The sequence below is a fragment of the Oryzias melastigma genome, linkage group LG4, assembly GCF_002922805.2.
Source record: "Oryzias melastigma strain HK-1 linkage group LG4, ASM292280v2, whole genome shotgun sequence".
In the NCBI taxonomy this organism is placed as follows: Eukaryota; Metazoa; Chordata; class Actinopteri; order Beloniformes; family Adrianichthyidae; genus Oryzias; species Oryzias melastigma.
Genome location: NC_050515.1, coordinates 93,757 through 107,247, shown reverse-complemented (window position 1 = coordinate 107,247; position 13,491 = coordinate 93,757). Strand labels below are relative to the sequence as shown.

At 45.4% G+C, this 13,491-nt stretch overlaps 1 protein-coding gene across 1 annotated transcript in view; it reads right to left on the bottom strand.

Annotated features, from left to right (window-relative positions):
- polrmt (polymerase (RNA) mitochondrial (DNA directed)) overlaps nt 1-13,491 on the bottom strand; it is a 37,855-nt gene that overhangs the window by 12,811 nt on the left and 11,553 nt on the right. The window contains exons 6-15 of the mRNA XM_024265371.2: nt 11,904-12,053; nt 11,612-11,779; nt 10,331-10,501; nt 9,705-9,944; nt 6,870-7,655; nt 6,672-6,794; nt 5,144-5,266; nt 3,838-4,017; nt 2,397-2,483; nt 1,057-1,170 (exon numbers count right to left, since the gene is read on the bottom strand). Of these exons, the coding sequence (XP_024121139.1) occupies nt 1,057-1,170; nt 2,397-2,483; nt 3,838-4,017; nt 5,144-5,266; nt 6,672-6,794; nt 6,870-7,655; nt 9,705-9,944; nt 10,331-10,501; nt 11,612-11,779; nt 11,904-12,053 (2,142 nt within the window). The remainder of the gene's footprint in view (nt 1-1,056; nt 1,171-2,396; nt 2,484-3,837; nt 4,018-5,143; nt 5,267-6,671; nt 6,795-6,869; nt 7,656-9,704; nt 9,945-10,330; nt 10,502-11,611; nt 11,780-11,903; nt 12,054-13,491) is intronic.

Genomic DNA, 13,491 nt, shown 5'->3' with positions numbered 1-13,491 from the left:
AGCAGCAGCAGCAGCAGCAGCAGCAGCAGCAGCAGCAGCAGCAGCAGCAGCAGCAGCAGCAGCAGCAGCAGCAGCAGCAGCAGCAGCTTTTCTGCTTCAGTGACGTGATGAGCAGCTTCTACGCATGACAGTAACGCTGCTCAAAGGAAGATTTGATTTCATTGGATTTTCTGGTAAAATAAATCTGAACATTTCCAACAGACGCTGATTTTAAAAAGACTTATTAGGTTTAGTTCATTCTGTGTTTCTATTTCTATTTTGTCCTTAACCCTGTTAATCCCACTGCATCAAAGAATTGACTGAAGTTGTTTTTGTGATATTTAAATATCTATCATGGGTGATTTGGTAAGTTTAAGATGAAAACTTTTTTCAGGAAAAAGAAACATCTAATTTAGCGCTTGTCTCAAATTCGATCCACACATTTTTAATATGTATTCTAAATAATTAATTATCCATAAATGTTGCATGTTTTCAATTCAGAAAGTCAGATAAAATAATAATAATAGATAAATTAATCTCAATCTAAAGTATTGAAAATTAGCTAAACATATTCCCGCCAAAAGTGTTTTTGAGATGTCATGGAAGCAGCCATTTTGAAATGAGCAGAAAAAGTCCTATTGCCCCTAGTGGACTGATAATGAACTGCAGGGCAGAAATCATGAACCAGTTTATATAGAAGAGGCTATGAAGGAACGTTTTGATGATGCTAACGAGATAGCCGTCTCTGAAATACGTGTATCAAATATGATATGAATGGATGTATACGGTTAACTTGTGTTTTACTTCTTCCGTGTATTTTCTACCAGTTTAAATCTGTTTCTTCAACGTTGACCTTCTAAGCGACAGCAGGTGGAGACCAGCTTCTGGCTAACATCAGACATTTGTTTTAATGCTCATTAATATGCAGGATTTCTTTCTTAATTAATGTTGAGACTAAAAAAAAGTTTTCCAAAATGTCTGACAGTTTTCTACATTTGTGTCCTGTAATCCAAAAGAAAACGATGGTTCACAGAAACCTTGAGGAGTCACTTCCTGTTGGACGCCGGGGGAGCTTACCACTTGGCTGCGTGTGCGATGGTAGGGCTGAATGATGGGTAATCCCAGGGGGGTCACCCACTCCACGGTGTGGCCACATTTGGAGATGAGCCTGGCGCTCTCCGTCAGCCAATCCTGCGACAGGAGGAGGAGGAGAGAGAGAGAGCGCATCACTTTAAGCATGATGTTGGCGGACATCGTAAACCGGGCCCTGGAGGTCGATTCCCTCTGATGTGGCTCTTGTGGGTTCTCTGTCCTTTTGCTTGGTGCAGTGTGATTCAGGTGTTGTTCCTCTTTCAGATTCCTGGTGGATCGCCCGTGCTCCTATTCTTGGCTGTGGACCTCGCCTCTGGCTCATCTTGGCAGTGGACCTCGCCTCTGGCTCATCTTGGCTGTGGATCATGCCTCTGGCTCGTCTTGGCCGTGGACCACGCCTCTGGCTCGTCTTGGCCGTGGACCACGCATCTGGCTCATCTAGGCTGTGGACCACGCCTCTGGCTCATCTAGGCTGTGGACCACGCCTCTGGCTCTTCTCGGCCGTGGACCCCGCCCCCACCCCTCCCCCAGTCCTATCTAGCTAAACTCTATTCAGATACGTAGTTGTAGAGTTAGATAAGCTGATCCTTCTTTAACATCCTGGTGAATCTCCTGTCCGTTCTGGGAGAAGATCTCTCCTTCATGTGGACATCCTGAGGTTTCTTCTTTTTACTGAATCAGGTTTTTATTTTTTTGGGAGTTTTTCCTCACCTGGAAGGAGGGTCTAAGATCGGGGATAACCTGTTTGGTCCATTTAGTTTTTACCATTTGTTTATATTTTATGACTGACTTTGTGCTTCTGTAAAATGACTGATGTGAAGCCCAGTGAGAGAATTCTTTTGTGATATTGGGCTACATAAATAAAATTAAATGGGAACATGTGGATCTAACTTTATTGCTACAGACTGAGATGGCGTCTTCCTCCTGAACTGAAACAGGAAGTCGATCCTACAGGGGAGGAGTCTAACACCTGAAGGATCTGTTCCTGATTCTAGTTTGTGTAAAATGAAAACTCCTCTCAAATGGATGGTTTTCATTCAGCAAAGTGTATTCCTGGATTATCTATGGATACATCTCGATTTATTCTGCCATCAGAATCCGTCTGACGTTTCCCTCTGCAGCTCGGAGCAGTGAAGGAGCCCGACTGTCCGTCATCCGTCCATCACGTCTCTGAGCTGCAAAAACATCTGGTCTAGTTTCTGCACATCTATGGAGACTGTCAGCATCCATTCTTCCAGCCCGGTTCCCCTAAAGACCAGAACCCGCTCTAACGTGAAATGACGGCGGTTCTGCAGTGGATCCGGTTTGATCCCACAGGAACTCACCTGGATCTCTCTGGTTCCTGTGAACATCTCCTTCAGGCCGCTGAACACCAGGCGCACCAGGTAGTGCGAAGCGTCCCATATGTGCTCCTGCAGACACAGACGGAGGGATCCATGACTTTAAGAGACAAGATCCTGTTCGATTTTCTCACATTTTATTAGAAACGAATAAACTGCAGGTCAGACTCAGCGGATTCACCGTCTGACTGCTCAGGTCTAAATGCAGATTCCTGCTGATGTCAAAGACAAAATGACATCAATAATTCAGTTTTTTACAGAACAAGAGGACCTAAAATCATCTAAACTCTCCTCACAAACTTCACGTCTGATCTCGGTTATCTGCAGTATTGGCTGAAACACAGACGTCTGTCTGAGCGGATCGAGTGCAGCAACAAGTCAGAAGGAACCAAATAAATGCACTTTCTTATGAAATGTGCTGAAGACTTAAAGCTGTTTTTACAGACAACTGTAAATGCAGAAAATCTTAAATAAAAACAAGAAAAATAACAGAAAAACATCAAAATGATGTTTGTTTTGAGTTCAATTAGCCACATTAACCCATAAATGGTTAAATCTCAGGATAAGTACCAACTTCTTCCATAAACAGTCAGAAAATGGAATTAGCCAAAACACAAAATGCATTATTATTATTATTATATTTGTCATATTTAAATTCAGTGGGCGGGGCTAAACCGGTCATTCTCATCATCAGGATGTTTGAGCTCAGGAGTGTGACAACGGCACAGACATACAGACCAAAGCTGAGTGGTTGAATACTTTACGAAGGATCTAATGAGGTCTGATCAGAATCCATCAGTAACATTAAAACTTCATTCTGGAATCAAATATTTCAGCTCCGGTTTGAAGCAGGAATGGATTTTCTTAGACGTGTGGGAATTAAAGCAGCAAATCCACAAACTTCTATTGGAAAACCATAAATGTGAATGACGTAAATGAATAAAACATTCCTCAAGAAAATGAAACATTTCTAAAGAATGTCTGAACAATTCGCTCAGAGAATCATTTTCTTTGTGGATTCAAGTTTAAAATTGGAAAATTACTGCAATTCTGCTGGAAAACGAGAATTCTTAAAACGTTCTGAACGTTTTCCTGTCATACTTTTAACACAACAGAAGCTCTTAAAATCCTGTAACTCGATCTTTAAATAACTGAACAGTGAAGCAAAAGTCTTCGAGTTTCAAAAGAGAACATGATAAAACAGAACACTAAACTGTTCAGCTGCATTACAAACAAAGACTCAATTCTACAAATAAATTCTAAAGTTCTCAGGTTTTACAGAACAAACCTAAAATAGCAGCATTTTACACAGAAATGCTTTAGTTTTACCGCGGGGTACGGTGACTCCCGTGGGTTTGTTGACCTCTCACCAGAGGAAGCTGTGACGACCACGAGGACACCTGAAGCCCCGACGCTCCCGCCGTACCTTAGGGAAGTTTTCTATCTCCTTCAGCCTCTTCTCGATCTGGAGGCGGCCCCCGTAGCGCGTCACGCCGTACACCACGGTCATCACCGTCTGCTTGACCACCTTCCGGCTGATGAAGCCCTCCAGCACCTGGGCGATCTTCAGGCCGTCTTTGGCGTCTCGAGCTCGCAGCTCCTCCACCTGAGAGGACAGGAGGGGAAGGTTAGGTCTGCCAAGGTTTCAGCTCAGACGTCTTCTGGAAGCTTCTGTGCCAATGACAGACATGATGGAGTCCTGAACAAACAGGAGTCACTTCCTCTGGCAGGTTAGGGTTTCACATCCTCTAATAATAACCACAGTCCTGATCCAGCAGGATCAGGTGATGACGAGATGTCGTCTACGTTCTTTGACTGGAATCGGAGGCAGATCTGTAACCCGACTGAAAACACACAGAGATGCTCGTTTTTCTGTCACAGACGCCGAAACGAAAGACTGTAGAAACTAGAAAAGCTGCAATAATGCTGTGTGACTGCTTTAGCTGAAAGTAGTCACTGAAGATGCTGAAGCTTTTTACTGAAACTGGAGGCGCAATTTCATTTCTAAAGGGATTTACTGAAAATGTTATTTGCAAAATGGTATATTTGCTAAATGACTGGAAATGTCCTTAAAGAACTATGAAAGAGAGCTTAAGTTGACTTAAACATGTTAAAAATGTCTAGCAGAATTGCCTAAAAATCCCTAATAATAGATGCCAATTTAGCAAAAATATTGAGTGTGTTGCTTAAATATGAACAAAACTCCAAATTAGCCCCCAAAAAGCTGGCTTTAATACTAGCGAAACTCTAAAATGTTTAAGAATTCCTCAGTAAACTAAATCAGTCAAAAATGTTAGAAGTCTAACTTTAAATTATCATAAAAACTCAGTAGATGCTAAGTTAGCCAAAAAAAGCTAGCACATCGCTTAATCACTAGCTAGACTCCAAAATAACCTAAAATTCATCATTAAACTAAATTAGTCTAAAATGTTAGCATGTTGCTAAAACAGAAGCTAAAATTACTATAAAAGATGAAAACATAACCTTTATCTAAACACTTGTTGCTAATCTACATAAAATTTTAAAATTTCAAGACTTTCACATTTATTTCATACCGATAATAATTTGTTCAATATTTCAAAAACTATAAAGTTTATAGATATCAAAAAAAAAAGAGGTAACGTCCTGAACGTTTTGATACCAAATGTCCAGAAAGCAGCAGGAGCATCACCGTCGTGTGAATGCTGAGCAATCACACAATCAACAGTGGGATCAGGAAAACGGCGCCCAACCTGCTGAGCGACTCCGCTGTAGACGTCCTGCGGCTCGTCGCAGGGCACCAGGTTGACGGACATGGCCCCGATCACATCCCTGCCGAGAGCGGCGTAGTGCTGGAGGCCGTTACAGGAGCCGTCCTGCAGAAACGGAAGAGACTCAGATCTAAAGAAACCTGCAGAGATCCTTCTCATCTGAGCAGCTGCACACGAAACAAGAATCGGTCCGTTTTTAAAGCAGAAAGGTCAGTTTGGGGTCAAAAGTACGGAGACAAATCGGGGCCAATATTATTTGAAACCTAAATAAATCTGAAAGGAAAACATATTGGTGTTTGGTTAGAAGAATGTAAAATATCCTAAACTTTTGTTATTCTAAAATAAACTTCGTTATTTACCGCTTCAAATGTTCTGTTTTTTTAAGTTTAAAAACAGAAAATTTCAATTTAAAACTTTTTTTTCAGTTTCAAATCTTCCCTTTCAACTCTTTTTTTCCCATTTTTGAATCTGAAAATTTCAGTTTCAAAACGTTTGGGCTCGTTGGGGCGGGGCCAACACAAAGGACCAATCAAACTGCGCGTCCAAAACGCCGCTGTGGTCCGTTCAAAGCGCGGTCTCGTTGTGTTAGACACAGACATCGACGTCCTTGGGCTTGGTTAAAACGGCTGACACTGCTAATGCTCCAGTGGCCTGATGGTTAGTGTGTCTGGACTTCAACTTAATGTGGGAAATCTATGGATGAACGAATGTTTGGTGAACACCTAAAGCCAACGTTGTCTCTGTTCACTCTGCAGAACATGGACTGTGAGAGGATCAGCCGGAGGTGCAGGACTCTCAATCATTCAAATCCTGCTGTTGCAGGTTTGGACTTTTATTTTAAACACATATTTACATTTCATTAGGCATAAACAATGTTTTTTTTTTGTTTCGGTGATGTGAACATTCTTTTAAAACACCTATTCCACAGCCACTGTTGGTGGCAGTGTTGTTATCAGCTCCCCCAAAAAGTTGAAGCCTGCAACAGCGGGAAAATGTTCAGGACGTCAGAAAATCCAGAATAGAGAAAAGCTGCAGGCTGACGACCTTTGACCTTAGCGAGGACCACCGACTGTATCAGAGAACTGGACTGAGAGTGTGACACCCACAGTGCTGGAGCCAGATGTCAGTAACCAGCCTGAGTCTGTCTGAGTCATCGTTTCTATGGCAACCATTCTCACCAACCAGGACTCGGCCTGTTGGAAGGCCACGCCCCTTACAACTGAAAACGAGTGACACAAAATCTGTCAAATGTTTTGAACTTTGGATGTGGGGACCAGCAGGCTCCGCCTACTTTCAATGAACCATCTGATTGGTCAGTTTATAACTAGAACTACAAAAAATATGAAACAAAAATCTAAAAGTATCAGAACCAGAATGTTTATTCTGACCAATAGAATGACTGATAACAGCTGGTTAGTGGAGCCAGCAGGTACTTCCTGCTTGGACCCCAGGGGGGCGTGGTCACTCCATCCAGCTCCCATATACAGTCTTTAGCAGACTGTCATCATACCTGGTGAACGGGGAAGTGAGAGAGGAACTGGGCGGGATCCGGAGACCGGACCGCTCTGGCGATCTCCATGCAGCACGCCAGCGCCTGCCACGGCTCGTCGGCGTTCATCCACCACTTCCTGCCCTGAGGACGACACACGCAGGACCATCAGCCTCTACGACCCTCCCCCTCTGCGGAGCAGATCATGGGTGCACCCACGTGGAGCGGGTCGTCTGCAGAGTCCAGGACGTCCTCCATGATGCTGTTGGCGTACTGCAGCCGGCCCTGCAGCGAGCTCTTCTTCTTCAGACCCGTCAGGTTGACCAGGTGGATCTTGAGCCAGTCCAGGCCTTTGGGACCCAGAGGCTTTCCCTCTGCGAACAGCAGCATGGCCCGCGTCACGTCGCTCCCCAGGTGGTTGAAGTAGGGCGGGCAGGGGTAGGTCCGGCCCCGGAAGTCCATGTTGTGGGGGAACCAGAAGGTCCGCTTGCGCATGTGCTGAGCGATGGAGAGCTTGTAGAGAGCGTCCATGCGCAGGCTGTGCATCTCGCTGCTCTTCTTCTTGGCGCTGATCACCTCGCGCTTCAAGAGCGCCTTCTGGCTCGCCGTGTAGGCGGGGTCCTGAGGGTTGAAGTGGGGGATTTTGGGGGCTTCTGACATGGGGGGAGGGATGTCCAGCTTATCACTTCCGCGGTGGTTGAATATGGAGATGATGATGTCCAGCAGCGGCTCGTTGATCCTCCAGGCGCAGTTTCCCAGCTGGTTCAGGGAGTCGAACACCGGCTGCAGCTGCCGGGATTCCTCCAGCCGCTGCTCGTGCTGCGTGGCGCCCTCCACCGTGCGCATCAGCTTGGTCGGCGTTAGCAGGTACGCGCCGAACTTCACCGAGGTCCAGGGCACCGGAGGACACAGCATGGGCATCACGTAGGAGTCAAAGGTCAGCCTGGTCTCCATGGCGTCCTGCTGCATCTGGACCAGGATGGGGTGGGGCTTGATGAAGCCAACCTGTGGAGGACAACGGCGTGAGGAGCGGCTATTCCAACGTTCATCCCGATTAAACTCAAGACACGCTGATGAAATCTGTTTTTGAGGTTTTTATCGCGTTCTCTGACGAGGACATTTATAAACTAAAAAACATTAAAATTACATTTCTCACATTTCAAATCGTTGTTAATCAGGAGCAGACGAAAAAATGCAGTTTAAAAAAGATTGTATTTGTGATGTAGAATATACTGTGGGCGGAGCCACAAGCTCCCGGCTCAGACAATAGATCCATGAACATCCTGGTTTTCCTCGTCTGATCTAGGATCTGGATCTACGGATGTTAACTCAGAGGTGGACTTCTTCTGCGGTGGAACAGATAGATAAACCGGATAATCCGTGATCCGTATGGATCACTCGCTGCGGTTATGAGATCAAAGAGGTTATTAGTATTTTCTTTTTATAAATAAATTAGACAAAGAAACTAAAAATACAAAAACAATTGCTGCTTTTAAAAGTTTTATTAAGCAAATATTACAGATAATATGTAGGAAAATGATTCATAAAACTATAAGCGGTTGACGTCACTGAACCTTTAGGTAAATATGATTAAATGAGGGTTTGTGTGGATAACTGTTGATGTTTTTATGTTTACATGTTCATTTAAAATGTAGTCTGGGCTTTATATCCATATAAAGATCATTTTCATGTTTTTTGTTTGATTGACTTTATGATTTAGTGATAAATGCAGATTATATAAGATAATATCAGTTTTCTTCTGTTATTTCATTTTGAATTATTTGATGTTATTTGTTACGTATAAATAATAAAGGCCTGAATGAGAACATTTTTGATGTGATAGGTTTTGGTTTTTATTGAAAATGTATTTAAAACCTAAAAAAATAAGATAATAATAATAATAAGAAGAAGAAGAAGAAGAAGAAGAAGATAAACTTTAATTGCATAAAAAACATACAAATACATAAACTCATTAAAAAACCTGATTGTTAATCTTAGCTTTAATCTAGTTATTTTTGACCCAAACCATGAATTTTGTGATTGGTCACGCCCCTAACTTCTACTGAGCTCCTGCCGCTCTGCAGAAACTATGTCCTAGAAAAAGACACATTTTTGACATTTTGGCTGAAAATGGTCAAATCTAAATGAAAAGAGACGACGGAATGATTTGGAAATGGATCAGAAGATGATCAGAGCGGGGCGTTAAGGGAAATCTACTTCAGGACCTACCCGTGTTTTAAACTAAACTAAAATATTGCTGTAGGTGTGTCCCAGAGGTCAGAGGTCAGCAGACACCTGAGCTTCAGTGCAGGAAGATCTGCTGCAGGGAGCAGACAGACACCTTAGAGCCGCTTCGTTGAGCCAGACGGTCCTGCTGGGCGGGAAATCGTTAGGACCCCCACACCCCCCCTCACCCCCCCAGCTCTCACAGAGCCTCCACACCATGAAGGACACACACCCAATGATCGACTGTCAGAGCACATCCAGATCTTCACTGAACTCACAGGGAAGTCCGTCTGTTTTCCCCCCACTCCTGGGAATCAGTCAGCCAATCAGGATTCAGCTCACACAGTGGCTGACCCCTCTGGAGACGGAGAGTTCAAAGTCTCGTCACCATTGAGATCATTTGTATAACAGTTTAATCCCATTTGACCCCTCCCCTGGGGGAGGGGTGAGCTGCTGACACAGCCGCACTCTGGAAACATTTGGTGGTTTAACCCCCAATCCAGCCCCTGGTCAAGAAAGGGAGCTCCGAGTCCCATTTTTAGAGTCTCGGCCGGGATTCCAACACATGACCCTCCAGTCTCAGGGCGGACACTCTACCACGAGGCCACTGAGGTGAACATTTACTACGGAGAAATGAAAGAAGCGATCAAGACTTTCGGGTTTTTATGTTTTTCATGACTAAAAGAAACATCCTGAAGTTCCTTCATTCCATCTCGGATGAGAATCCAGATCCCCATTTATCCCGGACGAACCCCCAATGAGCGACAAAAACAGAACAAGCTGGACGTGGATCCATGTCCAGAAGTCCAGCCTGAGCGGCGTCCGTACCTGGCGGGTGCTGCGGAAGGTGTACATGTGGTAGAGGATGGGGATGAGCTTCCTGTCCTGGGACGGGTTCAGGACGTCGCTGTGGATCTTCAGGCTCTTCACCATCATGTCCACCAGGTGGGTGCCCAGCTCCAGCGTGACGATGTGGGGCCAGCAGGTGTCGTCGCCCTCCAGGCTGGGGCCCGAGCTCTGCTCCGCCTGCAGCCGGGTCCAGCACTCGCTGGGGAGGAGGCGGGACACCTGAAACACAGGAGCGGCAGTTGAAGGGGCGGGACTTGTCTAAAAGTAGAGCTAGCAGCTATTTTAGCGTCCAGATGGCGGTAGCATCATTCTTATCAAAGAGTCATTTATAGAATCAGGTAAACTCAAAGAATAAAGACTTTTATGATCTTTCATATTCCAAACTGTATCTTCTGAGCTAACTCTGGAGCATTTATCAGGAATGTTTTTAATGTCCCTGTCAAATGAATGAATGAATGAATGAATGAATGAATGAATGAACTACTCAGTATCGAGTCCGGCCATCTGGATGCACAGAGAGCTGATCTCCTGCTGACGGTAAATGTTTTTACTGCACTGAGGAGCTCCAGCCGGTCATGGAGCTGCTCTCTGGTCGTCCGTCTCACCTGAGTGTCTTTGGCCAGCAGCTGCGTGTACGCGCCGTAGATGCTTCCCAGCTTCTCCACCACCTGGTTCTGGATCTTCTGCCGGACGCAGTATTTGGTGTACACCTTGTTCCCCAGGTCTCGAGCTAGAACCTTCAGCGACTCTCCACTGGGGGGCATGTTGGCAACACTCTGGACAAACGGGAGGGTGGGAGACATGAGGGAACGAAGAGACGCCGATCGAGGAGCATCGCGGGTTCTGAGGGTTCTGGTATTACATTCAGTCCCGGACCGGACCAGACGATCTCACCCTTCTTCTGTCTGTCACCCCTCCACAGACTCAACACCGTTTGCACAGTGAAATCACTATTATTATGGGATGGCCACAGGACCTTCGGCTTGGAGGACATTTTCTTGGGGGTAAAATGAGAAATTCAGTGATTTCCCACGATATGGTAAAATATATCTTCATGAAACTTAAGACACACCACCAGCTGAAGTCTACAACTAGAGTTCTGCTGACCTTTGACCTCTGGAAGAGTCATGAACTTTCCAAAAACCAAACAAATCACCCTCAGTACCTTCTATAGGTTTAAATTCTCCTGAGGAATCGGATTCGACTCCTCCAGAATCATCAGGAAGCCGACATAAAAAATGTTGGTTCTAAAGTTTGTAGATTGTGAACGGCGTCTGCGTGGCGAGCTCTCAAACGTGGCGTTTCCATGTTGTTCACGTAGTTTTTACCAGAATGTTGTTGAAATGTAACATGAATTGTTGGATCAAGCTGATCGAAACGACATGACATATGATATGAACGTATAAGGAATGAGGGCGTGGTTAACAAAAACCACAGTTGTCATGGAAACCCAAAAGTTTACTTTTGCAGATTCTTCTAAAAATGACATGGATCTGTTCGTCACCTACAGACAACCAAAAAATAAAATGGTTGCTATGGAGATAAACCAACAGAAAAGCCGCCATTTAAAAAATCTTTCCCAGCTCTGAGTTTGGAGGCAGAGAGGGAGGGGCGTGCAACAGCCCCTCAGCCAGCGGCGGCAGGTAAAGTGAGGTAATGAGGGGCAACAAGAGCAGTTTGTGTTTGCAGGCCACACAGCTCCACTCACAGCGTTACTATTCACCTGGAATCGTTTTTGTTCAATGATGTGTTTTTATTAAAAAATAATGTAAGTCCAGAAAATCTGACCTAAAAACAACTGGAGACAAAAAAGCACAAATCTGAAAAAGTAATCTCTAAAAATCAGAACATGTTTTTTTACTTCGGTGAGCCCGAAACAGCGTTACCTGTATCATGATGTCCACGTACTCGCCGTCCTCCAGCAGACACAGGTAGGGGTACAGGTTGAGCCGGTAGTCCCTGGTGTTGGCGTTGGCCAGGATCATTTTGCTCTCCCTCAGCGCCTGGAGGAGGAGCTTCCCCCAGAGCGCTCGCTGCTCTGCCAGCAGCTCCCTCTGAAACAAACGGAGGTCACCGAGTCAACGCTGCTGCCGGACGGAGAACACCTCACTTTAACGCAGACGGCGACAGCCGCGGCGCCCGCAGAGCTCCAGACTTGTGAGCCTTTGTCTCCTGTACCATTCTCCTCATCTTGTCCGTGACGGGCTTGGTGGCCTCCACCGAGTCGATGGTGACGGTGCACGCCTGCTCCACGCTCAGCTGCTGCAGGAAACGCTCCTGCAGCTCCTCCTGACGCAGGTCCAGCTTCGGGTAGCGGTGATGCTGCCTCTGAAGGAGACAGATCACTGATGAAGACGATCAGACCAAGAGAGAAAGACGACTTAAGATGAACATTTACTGCTAACACATTCTACTACAATCAAACCACATTTTCACTTTTATTTGAACATTTCATTTTTATTTTGATTGATTTTATAAAATCTCAGATTTTGGATTAATCAGTTATTTTTATGGATTCTCGGCTCTAATTGTGATCCATATCACACTGTGAGCCGGTATCGCGATAAGTATCGTCAGACTGGAGCCAATACTCTAGTTCAGACCTACAATCTAAAGAGGATACAGAACATCTCAGAAGTGATTCTGACTTGAACAGAGTTCCTCCTTCAGGAGAGAGAAAAACTTGACCTACAAAACCTCATTAAAGACGGAACTCTCGCAGAACAAACAACTTCAGTTCTTATTTATACCAGGACAACTAGACCTGATTTCAGGAACAGCTGATTTTCATTTTAGGAGTTTAAGTGTAAGACTGACGGAAAGAGACGACTTCTAGAGAAGAAATGACGAACCGTTTCCTCTATGGGGTCAAATTCACCTCAAAGTTTGAACCTTCAAAGAAATATTGAAAATTGGAACTAAAATTATTCCCAAATGAAAAGTGAATTCTTAACATCTGCTGAACATCTGTTCTCTTTGGATCTAAACGAGTCCGGCCTCATTCTACGAGGGGGTGGAGCTTTGAGCCTTCTGGTTACTGGAACCTGATGGTCATGACGGGTCACAGTGATGTCATTTCTAGACCAGGAAAGCGCCTCTGTTGGCGCCGCCAGGTCCTCCCGCCTCAGACGTGGCGTACAGCGGTGATGATGATCTCCAGGAGTCCGGTCCATGGTTTGACCCCCAAGGTCGTCTCTGTGGTCGTCTCTGTGGTCGTCTCTACGGTCGTCTCTACGGTCGTCTCTACGGTCGTCTCTGCGGTCGTCTCTACGGTCGTCTCTACGGTCGTCTCTACGGTCGTCTACGTGGTCGTCTACGTGGTCGTCTACGTGGTCGTCTCTCAGGTCGTCTCTCAGGTCGTCTCTCAGGTCGTCGTCTCTCAGGTCGTCGTCTCTCAGGTCGTCTCCGTCTCCACGTGTACAACTACTCTGACAGTTACCACCATAAACTTTACAAACAGATCCAGCTCCACTTTGAAAAGGAATCGGGGCCAATTCTCCAGGAAAATGTGATGAAAGAGGAACAGCTGATCTCTAACGAGCAGACGAAGGAGATCAAAGGAAACAAAAACCTCGTAACGAGCGGCGTGCTGACGAGGCGGAGCTCTGCAGCAAACATGGAGTCCTCCTGGGACCTGGCGGTCTGCTGCATGTTATCATGAGGACCACTTACAGGCTGTAAGGGGAGGGGGTGGTGGGGGGTCACAGTCCATCACAGACCATCAGCAGCTTCCTTGACCGGCGCCACAGACTTCTGCTCTCACGGT